Consider the following 19,632-nt stretch of genomic DNA (forward strand, 5'->3'; position numbering starts at 1 on the left):
GTAATAAAAATAATAATAATGGTGATAATAATAATAATAATAAATATTTCAAACTTTCTCTCAATAATACAAAATATGAGTTAGATGATTGTTTGACGATCATCACTACTTTTAAAGTCTCATGTTAGTTACCAGATACATATTTCACTTGTACAAATTGGCAAATAGGAATGACTGACATGGTTCTGCTCTGAAGACAGTGAATCACACCGAGGGCAGAGCTGCAATGACGTAGGGCTCATTGCTCCAACCTGCTCTTCCCTCGGTGTGCTCATCAGGCATTTTACTTGACACGATTGAGCTGCAAACATCTGACTGCAAAACGTCCGAGTCGTTTGGTCACTCCTTGCACTACAGGTGAGCACCCTTTCACCACATAATATTGCTGTGTAAGTGATGCCTGATTGTGCCATAACAGATACCACCATGCATCCTGTCAGTGTTGTCATTGGATGTCTCACTATGTCGGGAGCTCTACTGTCGCTGCCCTCGTCATGTCTCATAACCATGTTGGCTGTGCTTGGAATCTTCATAGCCTGTCGCGCCCCTTGGAAGTTTGTACATGTGGCGCTACATACCTTCAAAAGAGACGTCCTGTAATGTACTCTAATCATAATGATTTTCTTCCTTCTAATCGATTCCCCTCCTACAGTCCACTTAACTCACATTCCTCCTTTATCATTTCCTGATAGATGCCTGATTGTTATACTGCGAGTGAAGTTTGCAATGTACCAAGCTGCCAGAAAAAGGAGAACAATTCCCACCTTGTTTGCCAAGACGGTCGCAAAGCACCCGGACAAACCAGCGCTTATCCACGAGCCCACAGGAGAGGTGAGCATTGTGACATTTATGTTTCAAATTCCTTGTTTATATGGTATATTTGTGTCTGCACCGTCTGCCAATCAGATTGGTGGCTATGCCATCTTTTTCATTATCACAGTTATAATTGAGTGTACTTAACCCTCATTTGGTTATTTCCAGGTCTGGACTTTCAGGGACCTGCAGGAGCAGTGCCACGCTGTTGCTCACTGGGCATTGGCACGAGGATGGGCGGAGGGGGACGTCGTGGCATTGTACATGGAAAGTCGTCTGTTATTGGTGGCGCTGTGGTTAGGTCTCGCTATGGTGGGAGTGGAGGCTGCTTTTATCAACTACAACCTGCGACTGAAATCACTGCAGCACTGTGTTAGTGTGTCCGGGGCCCGTGCGTTGGTGTTTGGAAGCGAGCTAACTGAAGGTGGGAAAGTAGAGGATACACTCACAGGCCGCTTCATCCTGTACGTAATCGATTGCAATCCAATATGAGAGCAGTATGAATCGGAATTGGAAAACAGTGAAAATAAAGATCCGCAGGCATTTGCACCACAGCACAGCTGTTTATAAAAATAGAGCTGTTCGTGTTTCACATCACTCTCAACATGAATAAGTTATGCTACCAACGCAAATGTCTAACAGAACTTATCTTGAATCTCAGGTGCAGGTGTACCTAATGCTGTGGCCTGATTGGAAATGACTTTGGGTTTTGTTTCAGCTATTTTTGCAGTGCGAGGCTCTCTGCATTGCGACATGCTATTGTTTTGGACCGGTGAACAGGCAGATAAGGAGAAGATCTGTTGTCTCAAGGCTGCAGATCTGGATGAAGTGCTGGCACGTTCACACAAGCACCCACCCAGCTACACACTCAACAAGACATTCAATGGTGAGTCTTTTACAGTGTACGTGAGTGACTGAGTGAGTGAGTGAGCGAGCGAGTGTGTGTGTGTGTGTGTCAAGTTTAGGGCACGATTGCGTTGCTGTATCTTGCTATTACATATCATAAATGTCACTAAGTTGGAATTGCAACACCTTCCTTTTGCAAAGCAAGTTTTTGCACGCATAGCAAACATGCACACACACATGCATGGACGCACGTATAAGCTCAAACACACACACACAGACGCACGCACGCACACACGCACACACACACAGACCACACCAGAGCAATTTGTCACAAGAACTTGGCATTTCTTCATTATTTCTTGTTCATATTCATGTTCATCTACATTTTTCTATTATTTATTATATGTATGTATGTATATGTATATATGTATTTAGTGTTTTTCTTTTATTTTGACCCCTCCCTCACAGCATTCCAAACTTAGTGCTTGTCAAGTCTTTGCTTGCATACCCTGTCAGAAACATTTGGGGTGTATTGACAGTGAGGCACACTTGTAAAGGAATGATGGGGGAGGTCTGCTTGTATACCACACAAAGGTTTCAAGAGAGTTGAATTGCTCCCCTTTTTTAATAGCTTCCACTCTTCTGGAGTTGAAAAATGCTTGTGGGGATTTTTTATTGAACATCTGTCAGGTCACCTAAAAGAGGGCCCAATGGCTCGCTGGTGCAGGTCAGATGTTTGATGGGATTGAGGTCAGGGCTCCCCCATACTTCCACACTGAAGCACACTGTTGTCCAGAATTTCTTGATGAGATGAAGCGAGCTATAGAACACCGAATAAACTGATTGCAAGATTTACTGGGGAAAAAGTTTGAATTTTGAAAACATATTCAAGGTTTATTGTGGGCTCACTTGTATTTCCTTCTCTTCCCTTCCATGGCTTGCAGACAGACTTTTCTACATTTACACCTCTGGTACGACAGGAATGCCAAAAGCAGCCGTGGTGGTGCATAGTCGGTGAGTATAGACATCAGAGTTGACAGAAATGTGTCCTGGAGTTGTTCTCGTGCTTGAATGTTGAAGGCCACCGTTCTTATGCTTATCAAAACTGCCTCAAAGTTAGCAGCGTTGGTTGTTTGTCTAAATGTGCCTTGTGATTGGTTGGTGACCAGTCCAGAGTTTACCCTGCCTCTTGCCCAATGTTGGCTGAGACAGGCTTCAGCTCACCCCAGTGAGGATAAGCGGTAGAGAAAAAGGTTGGATGAACATTGAGTAAGATCATAATCACATGTAAACAAACAATTTCAATGCGTCATGATTCCAGTGAACCAAAAAAATAAATAACCGCGTATCACCATATCATACTTACAAGATTTTTTTTTTTTGCAAAGGTATTCTGATTAAGCTTGCAATAAATATTTTCCTTAGGTATTACCGCATTGCTGCGTTTGGCTTTCATGCTTTTGGTTTACAACGTGATGATGTAATCTACAACTGTCTTCCTCTATACCACTCTGCAGGTTAGTCCATTTTGCACATTACTTGCTGGCTTTTTTATCTGAACATTTTCTTTTTGTATGAGACAATGGCCAAAATATACTTTCTGTACATGTTAAAGTAGGTTGTTGAACTGTAGTTTGAAATAATTGTCGTTCACAGTCGCTAAACAGTTCAATTTGTGGGCTTGCAGGAACTATCATGGGTGCAGGTCAATGTTTGCTCTTTGGTTTGACGGTTGTTATCAGAAGTAAGTTTTCAGCCAGCAGGTTCTGGGATGATTGTGTTAAGCACAACTGCACAGTGAGTACATGATCTCATTTCTAATAACTGTTTGCAGAAAATGTCTTCATTCTAATGGAGTTTCAACTCTTGTACTGTACGTGCAGGTCATCCAATATATCGGGGAGATTTGTCGATACTTATTAGCCCAGCCCATTCACTCATCTGAGGAGCATCACCGGGTCCGTGTCGCCATTGGTAACGGTCTCCGTCCATCCGTGTGGGAGGAGTTTGTTGGGAGATTCAGAATAAAACGTGTTGGGGAATTTTATGGAGCCACAGAGTGCAACTGCAGCCTCATCAACATTGATGGAAAGGTCAACTTCTGCGCATTTCATCCTTTTTGCCTCTCCTTTCATATGCCATGTTATTAATATTGTTTTCTTGTTCAGGTGGGCGCATGTGGCTTCCACAGTCGCATCCTGCCAAACCTTTACCCCATCAGACTGGTCAGGATGAAGGAAGACAGCAGGGAATTGCTCAGAGATGCGCAGGGACTCTGTATACCTTGTCAACCTGGTAACCTTGAAAACATGACCACGCTATGGGCAAGCAAAACAAGCTGTGATGAGCTTGAAAACATCAACTTCTCTCATCTTTTGTCCGTCTGAGCCCAGGTGAACCAGGAATGTTAGTGGGCTGCATCAATGAGAAGGATCCACTCAGGAGATTCGATGGCTATGCTGATCAGGATTCCACCACTCAGAAAATAGCACACAATGTCTTCGAGACGGGAGACTCAGCCTATGTCTCAGGCATGATGCAGTTTTTCATTTGCTGAGTCACATAAATGACGTGTTTGACGCGTCTAGAGACAAGTGAGGATGATTCACAGCATGTGGTCACAGATAACATGTGATAACATGTTTCCCACCACTGTGGTATATAGATCAGCATCTTATGAGTTGAACCGTGATACAGACAATGATAATTTACACAAAAGTAGGAATAATGTGAGCTCAGCAAAATCAAAAATACCGTAACAGAAGGAAATAAAACATTTGGATGATTAGTTATTGGTAATAAGTCTACTATGTATAGCAGACCAGGAACAAAGATGTTTCCCCAATAACAAACAAGATCGGTAACATTCATCAAAAATCATTGGTGTTGGCTGATGGCCAATATTTGTTCTAGTTTGTCCCAAAGTTTTTTTTTTTTTTTTTTTTACTGATGGTGTCAAAAGGCAAGGCTCTCAAGTTTGCCCACACCAAAGGCATCCAAGCATGCTTTTATGGACCTTGCTTTTTATACTGGTAACAAAAAGGAAAACTGTTTGGAACTACGCTTGGAATTACGCAATTGTCCAGTCTGGGTTCAGCCAATCCCTAATAGGCTATTACATTAATAAGTGTTTTGTCACCGTGATTTCTATTTTATAGTGCACATCAAGACGTGACTACATGTCTTGTATGTGTTTCATGAGACGATGGCACCTGGAGGACTAAACCTGACATGATAGGCCAAGAACTAATTACGTGAAACACACATGTAGTAGCAATGAGTCCAAAATTTTAAAAAAATACTCAGATTTGTTTTTGAAGGAAAATACAACCTTCAAATATTGTTTTTTCTTTCTTTTCTGTTTGTAATAATCATGTCCTCTAGTTTTCTTTAACTATTGTTTTTTCTTTCTTTTCTATTTGTGTCCTCTTGTTTTCTTTCAGGTGACATACTGGTGATGGATGATTATGGCTACATGTTCTTCAGGGACCGCTGCGGCGACACGTTTCGCTGGCGAGGGGAGAACGTTTCCACCACAGAGGTGGAGGGAGTCCTCAGTGGCCTGCTGGGACATACCGATGTTGCCGTCTATGGAGTTTGCGTGCCAGGTGGAGTGGCGTGGCTTTATGATACGACTGTAATATCACAATATTGGAATAAATCCAGCAATAATGCGTCATGAGATTTATGCAACTGAAGAAGGAATTACTGAGCAATAGATGCTGTCCCTTGTTCACTGTAAAACCATATATGTTATAGAATTTAACTAAAACTTTATGCATCACTTTATTTGTTTTTTTATTTTTCAGGTCATATTTTCCAGGTGCTAGTTTTCATAGCTTTCTTGTCACAACTTGTGAATGTGTGTATACAGGTGTGGAAGGAAAGGCTTGTATGGCAGCAATAGCACATGCAGAAGGCCAGTTTGATCTTGATGACTTCTTGTCCTCTGTCCAAAAAGCCCTTGCCCCTTACGCTCGTCCGGTCTTCCTTCGACTTATGCCAGCTGTGGACACCACAGGTGAGTCGCCAGTGGAAACCCAAATAATACAAAACGCACTTTTTTGGGGGAAGAAATCTCACAAACTTGTTTTACTGCTCGACCATTATAGGCACCTTCAAGTTTCAGAAGATGCGGCTACAGAAGGAAGCGTACAAATTACAAAACTCCACAGAAAAGATCTATTTTCTCAACAGCCTTGTTAGGTGTTATGAGGCGCTCACTGATGAACTATATGACTCCATCCTGGAGGGACAAGTCCGTCTATGAAGAGACAGATACACTGTTGGTCATGGAAAATAAATTTTTGTATCCTAACTGGGGACCAAAAATAAATTAAAAAAAGGATTTGGCGTATAGTTTTAGAGAGAAACGTTACATTTAGCCTCACTAACGAAAAATACAGGCCTTACATCATAGATTTAAGCATTTTAAGGCGAAATTGAAATTAAATGAAACACAAACATACATGACACAACAGTTTTTGTGATTATTCGTAATTTGGCATCATCTAGTGGTCAATAGGAGAACCCCCGCAAAATGACAATGGAACGACGTCTTATGAACTAAAGTATTTGGACACAAATATGGAGTTTTCTTCAATTAGAGACTATACTAGATTTCACTCTTCCAGGATTGTTTCTAAAGGTGATTCACTCCAAAGGCGTGAAAGAAGGTTGAGGCAAGGGGTTCTCTTCTCGACCAATCTCACCAAATCATGCCTGGATGACTGACTTTGTTTTATGCGTGAGTCACAGTCATCCTGGGACAAAAAATAGCCTCCCTCTCCCAACTTGTTCCCATATAGCTGGAAGAATCCATTGCAAATTTTGATTTACATTTGTGAGGAGGAACACAGGAGCCCTTCCATAATACTGTATTAATTAACAGATTTATGGAAAGCCATCTGCGTGCAATATGTATTTTCCGAGGGTGAGGAGAGGGCCAAGCTGTGGTCACTGTGGGAAGCTTTCTGATGAAATGCTATGCAACAGCTCCTTTTGTGTGCTTCTTGGAGATATCTGCTCTCACTTAGTAACTTTGTACAACTGTATGGCTTCGTGACAACTTTGTAACCCAAAGACACAGTAATTATAAGGCACATGTGTATGCTGGCTCTTTGGGTTTGGCTTTGTGCATCCCTATTAATGGGACAACTATATGTCTCCACAACTGGTTTTCTTCTGAATATATTTGTATGTATGATGTGGATGGTGTTCGATAGGAGGCAGTAGGACCTTAGAAGAAAATGCTGTGGTCAGTGCTTGCAACTGTTTCAAGTTTTATAGAGTGAATTACTACAGTCAGTCTGCACAGTAATACAATAATTTTGTTTTGATGTGAAAGACGCATTTCATCATTTTGCAACAGAATGCTTTCATAGCAAACAATATCCTGAAAAATTGATTTGACAACAACCATGAAAACCAATTGTCATGCTTCAACTTTTGAGGATATTGTCTGTTATGAAAACACAAATGGGCATTATCATGTCCTGGATACCAGAGAATCTACCAAGACATAAGAGGCAAAGCATAACAATTCATTTCTTCTTGCAGCCAGCTGTGGCTACAGAGGTAAACTACTACGTCTGCATATTGTTTACATGAAAACTTCTCACTGCTTTGAGGCTCAAGGGATCATGCAGGCTGTGACTCATCATCAGGAAATGAAACAGAGAGGATTGGAAGGGGTAACTGGTAGTGGGTAATACATGTGGAGCCACTTTCATTTGGCTTGATGGAATGTACCAAATGAAAGCATGGAAAATTTGGGAGTTTATTTAGTAGGACTGCTGTTACATGTATTAATGGAAATCCATCTGAAAGTTTTTTTTTCAAGCTGTGTGGTAGTCACTGATGGCAAGATAAAAAGTTGGATGTTCAAAGTGTATGCACATTGTACAATTGACCCTGTCGTGGTGGGTTGACTTTTTTTCTGAGGGCAATTTGATGTCTGTATCATTACCTTACTAGTCTTTCAAAACTGGCAGCAAAATTGAATTTACTTCCATCAGCTCCAAATACTAAATTGTTAAACAGAAAAAAAAATACAAGTCGTTGTTAGCTGTGTCATCAAGTTACTCCCTCTTGGCTTTGACCAGAATGAGCTCCAAAAATGATGCTGTCGAAGAGCTGAAATAGAAAGCACATTTCAAACCAATGTTTAATAGAGGTGGGCTGTGCATTTTGGTACCCGGGCCTGTTTTGTGTGTTGGCTGTAGAGATTCAAGGTTTCTGCTAAATGACAGAAATATGTGACAAAAGTGTTGTTGTTTTTTTTAAATGGCATTCTTTCCCATTAAACAACATTTCACAGGGAGCGGAATATTTTTTCTTCCCAGGATGAGCACATTGCACAGCAATAAAAATTACTATTTTCTGTGCGGGTAAGTTTTTATGTCGTTATGCAAAGTGTTCAAAACTTTTTTTTGTTGAAATCTACGTTTTTATTTATTTATTTATTTATTTATTTATTTATTTATTTATTTATTTATTTATTTATTCCGTTTGTATGTCCTTCTGTTGCCACATTAAGGCACGCCCACACTGGTCCCCACTATTTCCTGAATGACTCCCAATTGGCTATTCTTAAAGGGGAAGAAACGCATGAGAACGTCAGTATTGGACGAGCCATGACTATCTATGGCACAGACGGAAATAATGTTTGCAAAATTATTCTTATGAATATAGTAATGAGAATATGATGTGGGTTTTGTTGTTACAAAAAGAAAACGGCGCATTCTTCGGAAGGTGTAGCACCTCTTGCACCGCTTAACCTTCCCCTTTAATTCAGCTCACTCCTCCGCCATGTCTCCACTATCGGCATAACGCAACAGCAGTACGCACCTAACCTCTAACCTTACGCCCGTCCCTTCATCTGTCTGCCGCAAGTCCAAATCGCGTCTCTCCCTGCCATGCCCCGCATCGCCTCGCTGCTTTCCGCCCTGCTGTTCGTCCACTTTTCGGGCTTGAGCCGGGGCTACTTCACCGAGGAGCGCTGGAGCCCCGAGTCTCCTCTCCTCGCCCCACGGGTAGTTGTCGCGCTCATCTGCCGCAACTCTGCGCACTCTTTGCCGCTCTTCCTCGGAGCTTTGGAGCGCCTCCACTACCCGAAGGACCGCATTGCTTTATGGTGAGTGCAAAGTTCTCAATATATTTACACAGAATAACAAACGCATCTTGACAACTAGTAGTGAAGTCTGAAGAGTATACAAAAACTACATGTGTTCTTTGCGTAACATCTGTTTTTGTAGACATGCATATTTGAGTCTCATTTTCCCCTCAGTAAATTTTAACCTGACAACATATCTGACCATTAATCGTTTGGGTACTTTCATTTATTCATGCAATGGCTCCATAAAGTGAGAATCATCTCACAGTGTTGCACGGGAAAGGAGTACGTAGTCAAGTTGTATCTGAAAAGTTCCATTCAGTTTGGGATCTTCTCTCATTCCCCCTCGTTTCCCCTCCTCTGTCCCTGCCCCTCTTTTCCTGCCACATCTTTAGACTCCACTGGAAACACCGCCTCACTCTTGTGCACTCCACACAGTCTTGGCACAAAAGTTGCAGAAGATTTATTTCTTTGTGTTTCCCAGTCAGAGGTGACAAAAGTTCTCACTTTGTGTTCAAGTAGAAGCCGACTTGTCTAATTTGAAAGACCTTGGCAAAAGTTCAGATTTAATTCCTGTACTTGGGGAAATATTGAAAAAATGCAGTGTAAAGTGTGCTTCAGAATAACAGCAAAAACTCTGTTTTCAATTATCTGCAAAGCTCATTTTGATTACCGATGGGGACTATTCAGCTTCTCCAAATCTGTTGCGTTTGTGATTCTCGGGTTCACCTTCCTCTATGTCGCTGTTGTTCCTGTTTTTTCCATATTATAAAACCCTTTAGGTCATAATCTGCAGAGTTTGAAAAATGTCATGCAATTTTTTGGACAAAATAAGGTGTAAAAAGTAGATATCAAATATAGGGAGTCAAAAAAAAATCAATACAGTACTCAAGTAAAATGCAAATACTTCATTTGTACTTTGTTGTTGACACCTCTGATCCCACTATGTTTATTCCCCTTAATTTTATCCAGTCCCAGTCCTCCAGACATTTATTATAACTGCATCTTACTCCCTCTTGTTTTGATCATATGCCTGCAGACATGCTTTATGGGGATGAAAGTAATCTTTTCGTCTGCATTCATATTTGACAGGTTCGATGATATTTTAGCACTCAAGTGGTTTAGAAAAGCAACGGTGCGTCAACAGCGTCAGGCAGACGAGTGTGGTTGGAATAATTGAGTGCTTTTGAACTAAATTTAGAGAGAAAAAATATATTGTTCAATCAAGTGGGAGGGCTGTCTCCTTTGAGTGTTGAATTGAGTATAAAACCAGCATGCATTCATCTGTTTTTTTGGGTTCTGGCCAAAGGTTTATGATTTGTGGCAGTTTGAGCAGAGATCTTTTTCTGCATTCTCCATTAAAAACCTTCTAGTCAACATTCTAGAAAGTTTCAAAACACAAACTCAGTGGCCCTAGGCACCTGTCAATACCTGCAGCTATCAACCTGACAGTGGAAAATAAAGCACCCTGGCATGCATATAAACACATCTATGTCGATTATTATGGTGAAAGCGTGTGCTGCATGGACTTGCAGGAGAGAAGATAAGCTTCCATAAAGCGCACATTCTCGCCTACTTTTGGTCTCTTCCGTTGTTTAGGCCTGCTTTTGTTGCTATTCAAACAGTGGCACATACACTGGCAAGAAACTTGATTTTGACATACAATATTTCGAAAGTTCTTTTGGGAGAAAACCATTTCTCTATAGTTGATTTTTTTCTTTTTTAAATCATCTTGCACTTTTTTTTTCCCCCAAAAGAAGGCCTGGGGATACTGTACTCGCGTGGTACATTGATTAAATTCTTTTGGCACTTTAGTGACAATTAAGAATGTGAAAGCGAGACACATGAGGTAGATTTAGCTAAGATAATGATAAATAACTCAGCCCTGAGGCAAATATGAGCAACTAAAGCGGGTGCAGTTCAGGAAGTCAACAGTAGGGCCATTGCCAGCTCACACACACAAACACACACCCGCACTTCAAACCTAGTTTGCGCCATGATAGGCTGCAGCAGATTAGATTCCTATCAATTAATCAAAACGACGCCATTTTTTCTTTGGATTTTCAATGTCTCAGGCTCTGAGCGATAAACACAAATGCAAGGGTGTTTTGCTCTACCGAGTGCCATTCTAGTGTGACAATACATAAATGCGGCCCTTGTATTGGATCTTATTAGACTGTGCAGGTGTGCAATACTTGATCTTATCTAGTGCTGTTCCAGGTTCAGGAAAAAGGCATGTAGACATTAGAGAGAACATGAGAACACGAAAATGGCTGCGCTGTGAAGTGGTTGCATGTAAGCGCTGAGATAGCACTTTAATGTGAGAACACCACACACAGATGGCAAAGTAACCACCCACGGCAGGCTGTCCATCAACCGCTACATGATGCCGGAGGGTGTAAATCCATTTTCTCTCATACCTACACATTCCATGTGTCACTCTTTGCGCCAGCCCATCATGCTCCAAGCTTTGTTTTGATAACGTAGACAGCAGGAAAGCCAGGTCCCCTCCTCCTATTCAGTCTTTGTTTGCCGCTCCTCAGCTCACAGTGATGTGCTCGAGTAAAAAAAAAGCTCTAGAACAAAGCGTGAAAAATGTCAACATTATGAAATAGGATACAGTCATTATGATAGTAATCAATAGTTGCTTTCAAATTGATCCCGTTGTTTACAGTATTTAGTCATTTGTCGTCCTAAAAGCCTGGATTCCACAATCAACATATATTTGTAGCATTGTCTAACGTGAAAAGATATATCTGTCCAATAAATTTGATAATACGCATATCTCAATATATATTCAATTTGATGCACTTACATCTTCTAAATCTAACCCGATTTTCCTATTCAAATTGCTACCATTACTTTTTACTATATACTTTTACATATCTCAATATATATTCAATTTGATGCACTTACATCTTCTAAATCTAACCTGATTTTCCTCTTCAAATTGCTACCATTACTTTTTACTATCATCTGACATTTGAGTACATTTCACGTCAGTCTTCTCTTTCCTCCTCGTAAAATGACGACAATACATGGTAACTCTGACGAACGACATTCACGGTTGAGATATTTCTGTGTGTCACTGACATGAGAGTCTCTCTGGAAGTTATTGTAATACACACAGACGGAGCAGAAAACAATAGTGGTGCTCCGGGCATTTGTGTGCCAGACTAATGAGGTGATTATATTGCACTACTGTGATGGATACGGTGCTCCAGAATCAGTCACTGAACCAGTGCAGCCAAATTATATCACCGTAGAATCCTTTTTATGAAGACCATATTTTATAAGGAGACATTTTAATTAGGCATCAGCACCTCTCCTGTTCCAATATATTTAATCAGTGCATCCCCCATCCCTCCACTCTAAGAGCCTCTCTGTTCCTCATCTCGCCACAGGGTGGCGACAGATCACAACATAGATAACACCTCCGCCATCCTTCGAGATTGGCTCATCAAGGTCCAGAATGACTATCACTATGTGGAGTGGAGACCAGATGATGAATCCAGGTAATTTAATGTGTGTGTGAATGTGGCTGAGTGAGTTTGTTTCAGTTCCTAACACCAGTGTCACCTGTGCTCACCTTAATTTAATCTTTAATCTTAATCTTTAATCTTAGTGCCTTTGAGGACGAGATGGGGCCAAAACACTGGAATAATCTTCGGTATGAACACGTCATGAAGCTTCGTCAGGCGGCTTTGGGCACAGCCCGTGAGATCTGGGCTGACTACCTCCTGGTATGTTGTCAGTCAATCAACCTCCTCATAGCGCTGCGTGCCACATTATAGTGAAATGCACGGTGGGGGGATTGAAATGATGACATGAAAATGTTCAGTCTCACTGAAGTGCTTTACATTTTAATGGGGAATTACTGAATGTCTTGCTTTCCGTTAATTCCAAAATCGATCGGAATGGTCAGACACCCACGATATTTCCCTGTGAAACATGACCCACAGTGTATTTGCACATATTTTATTCACCCACTTTGTATTTAGGCATGTGAATGGAGGAGGTGGCGGCAACAGTTATTTGGCAGTGGAAGGATCAAGCATACATCCTGTTGCTATGGTTACCTATGTCAAAATGCATTTTTTTCGAGCAGAGCTCTTCGCATATTCAACATGGTTCCCAGCCAGACACATTCCCCGCCACCTCAGTTGTTGTATAAGAACTCAGCGAAGATCCAAGCGCAGAACAATGGTTTTGTGATATCATTGTGTTCAGCTGCAGTCTCTCGCTCTTTTCCCTTCGCTGACAGGTGGCCGACTGCGACAATCTGCTCACTAACCCAGATATGTTGTGGAAACTCATGAAAGAAAACAAGACCATTGTTGCCCCAATGTTGGAGTCCAGAGCTGCCTACTCCAACTTTTGGTGCGGCATGACCTCACAGGTAATGCTGGTGGCCATTTGTGAGCCATTCACATTGTGTACACATTTATGACATCCACTTTGGAGGAGGTCTGATTCAGAATCTGATTTTTTTCCCCACTGATGTTGTCACAACACGTATTCAGTTTGTGCCCCAGTTATAAGAAGACGTGCACACTTTTGCAACTGCATGACGTCAGTTTTTTTTTTACTTCCTTTCAAAGGATTAAAATTCACTTCAACAGCTTGTAGGTCTCATTAATGGTGGAAAACATTTTAAAATAATTCAATGTCAGAAAAACATGGCACTTTAACATAACTACAACTATAAGCACTGTTCCTTTCCAATGGAAATAACATGGAACATCCTGTTACCATTCCCAAATGAGAAGTGAGCATTAAAGTGTTTGTCAATGCGTGCTGTCAGATGCATCTCTGGTATGGAATTGAATTTGATTCTCCACACGTATCATATGTCGCGTAAATGCTTTATGTGATTTCTCACGATACTTGCGAGTGTTTACGTACAGTATGCATGTGAGGCTTAAGGCTCGTCTGCACATAAATAAGTTAGGCACGCCAGGAAGGAGAAATGCTTCGACACTGGGCGTGAGCCTGAATTCCAAACTGCAGATTCTCCTCGGTAGTTCCGAAGCAGATGTTCAGCTGCAGCAAAGGAAATGATACTGACCATCTGCAAAGATGTCTGAATTGTAATTCTGATTTTGCAACTTTGTTACATATAGCACAGCTGCCACCCAGCATTCACACCAATCATGGAATCTTTTTAAATTTTTGTAATAAAAGTTCTTTTAGAACAATTCTTTGGGCATTGTTGGTGACTGAGGCTCATTGCGTGCGTCCATCTTGACAGGGCTACTACAAGCGAACGGCAGCCTACATACCCATCAGGAAGCATGAGCGTCTTGGCTGTTTTGCCGTACCCATGGTCCACTCGACGTACTTGGTAGACTTGCGGAAGGAAGCCTCTCGTCAATTGGCTTTCTACCCGCCGCACCCGGAGTACAGCTGGGCCCTTGATGATGTCATCGTCTTTGCCTATTCGGCTCGCATCGCAGGTGAGACGAATGAAACACGTGAATATTACGTACCTGTGTGATTTTGCATTGACACTCCGCTTGTGATGTTGTCAGATGTTCAGATGTACGTGTGCAACAAAGAAACCTACGGATACCTTCCTATGCCCATGCGTTCCCACGCTACTTTGTTGGATGAAGCCGACAGTTTCTTGCACACTCATCTTGAGATCATGGGTGAGTTCAATGTCAATGCGCATGTACGTAAAAGCGACACAGTAAAACGGGTTTTATTTTACGACTAAAATAGTTCTAGACTTGGTCTTTTTCTCCCAACCTTGGCAGACAGATATAGAAAATAATCAATTATGCATTATGCACAACAGAAATCATGTCTGCTCTTTTGCCACGGATTTCATCTGAGCACCCAGTGAAGGTTTTTGATTGAGTTCTTACCCCTACTGAAGCAATATTTTGGTAACCAAAATGCTTTGTCGTCGTTATCTTTTATATGCTGCACGATGTGTTTTCATCAATAAAAGAAGGAACACAAGCATGCTGCAAAAAAATGATTGCTTACTTTGACTGGCCATGGCATTTGGCGCTGTGGTGGGCTGCATTTTGTGTAGCCTCTGATTCATTGCACATTCTCTTTGTAACCCTCTGCCATCTTCTTTGAAAGTGAAAAATCCTCCCTTGGAATATTCCAGCTTCCTCACCCTCCCTCCCAAACAGCCAAACAAGATCGGCTTTGATGAGGTACAGTCTTTTCTTTCTCACACACACTCATTGAAACACACAGGCTCGAGCATATTTGTGAGCTTGTGTGTTGTGTGCGTCCGCAGGTGTTCATGATCAATCTGGTGCGAAGAGTTGACCGGCGTGAGCGCATGCTGAGAACTTTGCACGAGATGGAAATCAGCTGTAAAGTTATTGCCGCTGTGGACGGCAAGTACGTTTCGTCACCTGTCGTCATTTATCAGGAGGCGGGGCAAAGAGTCTGCCAGCATTTTCAAATTCGTCATAATATTATGCATTCCATTTCTACACCAGCTGCAATAATAAACTTTTTTTCAATATCAATTAGCGAGACATTTAATGTTGGATCTCAATAGATAATGCAGGAGAACCTAATGTTTTTGCTTGTGAGGTCATATTCCCTGTCCAGCAATGTCATCCATATGATGTATTATTCTTCCTGCTAATCTCCTTGTTTATCTCTCCTCTGTTCATCAGGGCGCTGAACAAGAGTGACATCGAGTCCATGGGGATTAGCATGCTGCCGGGATACAAAGACCCTTATCACGGTCGCCCTCTGACCAAGGGTGAATTGGGTTGTTTCCTCTCTCATTACAACATCTGGAAGGAGGTAAGCATTCTGTAATGACATTCACAGGTTCAGTTATCACAAAAACACTGCATCAGCAATATTTAGAGCGGTTGTGTATTTCTCCATGTTAAAAAGCCCTGCCTGCTGACATTGTTACATCTAGCTTTGAAATAAAAAAAACAAAAAGTCCAGCATTGAGCGTGTGCGTGCAGATAGCGGATCGCGGGCTGCAAACCTCCTTGGTCATTGAGGACGACCTGCGCTTTGAGGTGTTCTTTAAACGGCGTCTCCAGGCACTGCTGCAGGAGGTGACCACGCACAAGCTTGACTGGGATCTCATGTGAGTCGATGCAGTGAAAATTCTGTGTTAAAAATAGAGAGGATTATTGCTCCCAAAGAAATCCTGCCATCTGTCATCCGCTGTTTCCTCGACACCGCTGACCAGTCATTCAAAGTCACTGCGACCTTTCACATTTATAGGCAGCACAAAAACAATAGAAGGAATTCTTTGCTAAATGAATGTTTTCTTTAAAACTTGCTGGTGTTGGTACATATTTGTTCTCCTTACCCTTGCTCATGCAGTTATATTGGACGGAAGCGAATGCAGGTGGATCATCCAGAGAAGTCAGTACCAAATGTTCGCAATCTGGTGGAGGCCGACTACTCGTACTGGACTTTAGGCTACATGCTGTCCTTGCAAGGAGCCCGAAAGCTCCTCAAGGTTGAGCCTCTGAAAAAGATGCTGCCTGTTGATGAGTTCCTTCCTGTCATGTATGACAAACATCCTGTGTGAGTACAATGCGTCTCGCTCCTGTTTTTTTTTGTTCTAAATTATGTTCAACCTTGTGGTTTTTTTTAAACTGAGATGCGGAAAAATTGTGCATTGTGCAGTAAAAAGTCTTGATCCATTTAAATGGATAAAACTTGATTTAATACTATTCATTGTTGAAATATGTAAGAAAGCACCCAAATGAACATTATATATATAAAAAAAAAACTGAAAATTGGGAACCCTAAGCCAAAACCCAAATTTATTTTTTAAATTTAACACTACTTACCTACAACATGAAAAAATGCAAACAAAGAACATGTTGGCTATAATGTCATAGTTAATTTTACAAAAGTAAAATGTCATTTCAGTTATCATTTTTTAAAAGGACTCTCATTTTTTATTTTGTTGATGAAAATGCTTTTTCAATTTTAAGTTGAATTATTTGGTTATTTATTAACTCTAACCCTGGTGCACAGAGCCAATGATAGAGCAAAATGAAACACATCATAAATTCATCCGCTTATCCAACCCAGACTGTTCATGTACCAAAAATTTTACGAAAACAAAGGTAATTTTTCCACAAAAATGTTGTGCGTAACCTAACTTGTTTGTTTCATAAGCCGTTTCATAACTCCACTATGTGGCTTGTTAACGACACTCCTCTCTGCAATGAGTCCAATTCATGAGATTTCTATTTTCACTTTACTGGGTCTTAATGTATTAATGTAGCATAATTGTACAAATCTCAATGTTGTGTCTTTGAGGTTTGAAAATTACTAGAATTATTGATGAAGAGTTTAAGTGTGACGACACCGTAAAGTATAAAGTTAGTGTTTTCTTCACGTCATGCTGTCTCTCAAAACACTCGACGATTTAACATTTAAGTGATGTGTCTTTAGTCTTAAAAAAAGGGCGTGAATCCTGTTAGAACATGCCAGACCTGGATTGTTACAGTGCTTTCTTTGGCATAAACAATCAAATCACGGCACAGGTCGGCCATCTTTGTCCCCTTGTTCTGTAGGTGGATCTCTCGTAAACTTTGTCAATCTGCTTTTTGCTGCCATCTTTTCCCTCTTCAGTTTAGACTACATGGAACACTTTGAAGATCGGAACCTCCGTGCGTTCTCCGCAGAGCCGCTTCTGGTGTATCCGACACACTACACGGGAGACGCTGGCTACATCAGTGACACGGAGACCTCAGTAGTCTGGAACAATGAGACAACCAAGACCGATTGGGACAGAGCCAAGTCGGGGAAAACTCAAGAGCAGGTGGAACTAAGTCTAGAGGCACAGAACTCTGATGTGCTCCAGTCTGAGCTGGAGAACTGGAGTGCGCGGGATGAATTGTGATGCCTTGGGAGAACACTCTGTTGCACATATACACACACTGAGCAGGTTGACATACTGTACAGCAGAATAAAGCTGTGATAGTGGGAGCAATGTGGAAGAGGCAGGCTAGATGGACACAGGTCCAGTGAGACTTCCACCGTCACTTGAGCTTTCTCTTAAAGGAGAAGGTTAGAGTTACATTTCAAAACAACTCTTGACGAGTCCATTTGCGTGTCATTCTTTCTTTCCATCTTCAATTCGCAATCCAAAGTTAGAGAATCAAAAAGGGACTGGTTATTTTCTTTTTTTCTTTTAATCTAACACAAAAAGCCCGATTTTTCACATTGCAATTTTAGGCTCAGGTCTAAAATACAAAATTAAAAACTAAACGTTTTCTTTTTTATATTGTTATTTGGTTGGTCCGGATTGGGTTAGTCACAAGTTTGGTATCAAGCATTAGTAAAGATAGGTTGGCTAACACAACTTTACACTTTTCATACAAAATGTTTAATTGTGTGCAACAAAAGTACTTTGTATAGAGTTAAAAACATCCATCTATCCATCCTGATTATCTCCAGGCAGGTCATGGTTGCCACAGCTCCTATACATGCGGAGTCTTTAGGACCTCCGGGCTGCTCTCATCCACCCTCAGGGCTTTACCACCAATGTTCCCTGCAAGCTGCATGCACACGTGAGCAAATGCGTACTGCTCCCACACTCGCAACACATAGCAAATATATGCAGCGCATAAAGAAAATTCCAAACTGAGCTGTATTTACACTATATATTTTTATATTCTCCACATTTTGTACTTGCGTATTTTTATGACAGTTGTCACTAATGTCACTCTCCACTCGATCATAGTTTTGATCTTATAAAATAGCAAATAATGAAGCCAGAATTTAGTAATAATTATTTCACGTACTTAAATTCATTTAATTGTGAATTTGGGCTGATTCACAATATGAAAAGTGGCCTAAAAAAAATCTTAATCCTTAACCATTTTATTCATGTCACAAATCTGGTTTGAGGTGGGTTTTTTTCAACGTACGGACATAACTTTTAACTCTTTTATGACCTCAGATTTTCAACAGGTATGATACTGGTTTAGCCGCCATGTGCATGCATGCCTGATCTTGCTCATCGTGGTCCAAGGAATGCTTTTGAGGAGCTTTTTACGACCTCAACCTCAGTGCTATCAATGATTGCCCTCATATGAAATATGGGAAATCTGGATTCTTTTTTATTATTTTCACTGTTAGATTGTATTTTTCATTTTTGGGGGTTTTATATTTGCCAATTGAAAGTGTAAAGAATGAATGAAACATAGATTATTAAGCAGCTTTTGTTTTATTTATTGCATCCCCCCTTGCTCCAGATGTGACCAGATCGACAGATGTCGTCTACTTTTAATCCTTTACATCAGCCAGAATTCCCAAATATACAGGTAGCATTTGTTTCTCTGTAACTGAGTAAAGATTACATTGAAATAGTAGACTATTATACTATTAATCTATAGTGTGATTTGGGTTTTTGTTTGAGACCAAGTTGGGGGGGGCGGGATTCCACACTCAAATGATGTCAATCAAATTGAAGTCCTCTGAAGTGTTTTGTTTTCCTCCCTCACCACAGTTCGCCTTGTTTTCCTCGGCTGTGACGAGTTCAAAGACCAGTGACTGTAAACTGATTGTGTCATTTACCAGAACAAAATGCATTGAACATATTGACACCCGCTGCTCATTTTGACAGCTTAGTCGGAAGCACCTAATTCTGCGCCAGCTCTTCATTGTTTTATTTATTATCCAATTATAACATTACTTAACAACGTTATTTTGTCACAATTGAATGCACATCTGTGTGTCTTTTTGTATTAAATGTCTAACACAACTGTGCTTTTGATGCGTGCTTTTTTTCACCATCAGTCAAATGAAACTCAATTGCTCTTTGAAAATCGTAAATTCATACATGTGTTTCTAACTGTGTCAGTTGTTTGCAAATGATGCTTTTTGTGGAT

General features: G+C 40.9%; 2 protein-coding genes across 3 annotated transcripts; both read left to right on the forward strand.

Moving 5' to 3' along the window:
• Positions 1-242: 242 nt before the first annotated feature.
• Positions 243-7,710, forward strand: LOC119126846 (long-chain fatty acid transport protein 1-like). Of its 2 annotated transcripts, none has more exons than XM_037258321.1 (14): positions 243-357; positions 419-601; positions 693-831; positions 982-1,237; positions 1,532-1,699; positions 2,604-2,673; positions 3,085-3,176; positions 3,347-3,456; positions 3,543-3,752; positions 3,828-3,954; positions 4,053-4,190; positions 5,103-5,267; positions 5,534-5,680; positions 5,772-7,710. In XM_037258321.1, the coding sequence occupies exons 2-14, from the start codon at positions 453-455 to the stop codon at positions 5,927-5,929; spliced, it is 1,929 nt and encodes a 642-aa protein (XP_037114216.1). In that variant the 5' UTR covers positions 243-357; positions 419-452; the 3' UTR covers positions 5,930-7,710. The 2 variants fall into 2 exon arrangements, with proteins under 2 accessions (XP_037114216.1, XP_037114208.1); XM_037258313.1 differs by having other exon boundaries at positions 419-596.
• A 696-nt stretch (positions 7,711-8,406) lies between these two features.
• LOC119125265 (procollagen galactosyltransferase 1-like) lies at positions 8,407-19,510 on the forward strand. The gene is made up of 12 exons (XM_037255568.1): positions 8,407-8,794; positions 12,178-12,288; positions 12,399-12,516; positions 13,038-13,172; positions 14,025-14,229; positions 14,305-14,424; positions 14,870-14,946; positions 15,033-15,139; positions 15,424-15,556; positions 15,730-15,857; positions 16,100-16,306; positions 17,369-19,510. The coding sequence occupies exons 1-12, from the start codon at positions 8,577-8,579 to the stop codon at positions 17,637-17,639; spliced, it is 1,830 nt and encodes a 609-aa protein (XP_037111463.1). The 5' UTR covers positions 8,407-8,576; the 3' UTR covers positions 17,640-19,510.
• The last annotated feature ends 122 nt before the right edge of the window (positions 19,511-19,632 follow it).

Source organism: Syngnathus acus, chromosome 1 (genome assembly GCF_901709675.1).
Source record: "Syngnathus acus chromosome 1, fSynAcu1.2, whole genome shotgun sequence".
Classification (NCBI taxonomy): domain Eukaryota; kingdom Metazoa; phylum Chordata; class Actinopteri; order Syngnathiformes; family Syngnathidae; genus Syngnathus; species Syngnathus acus.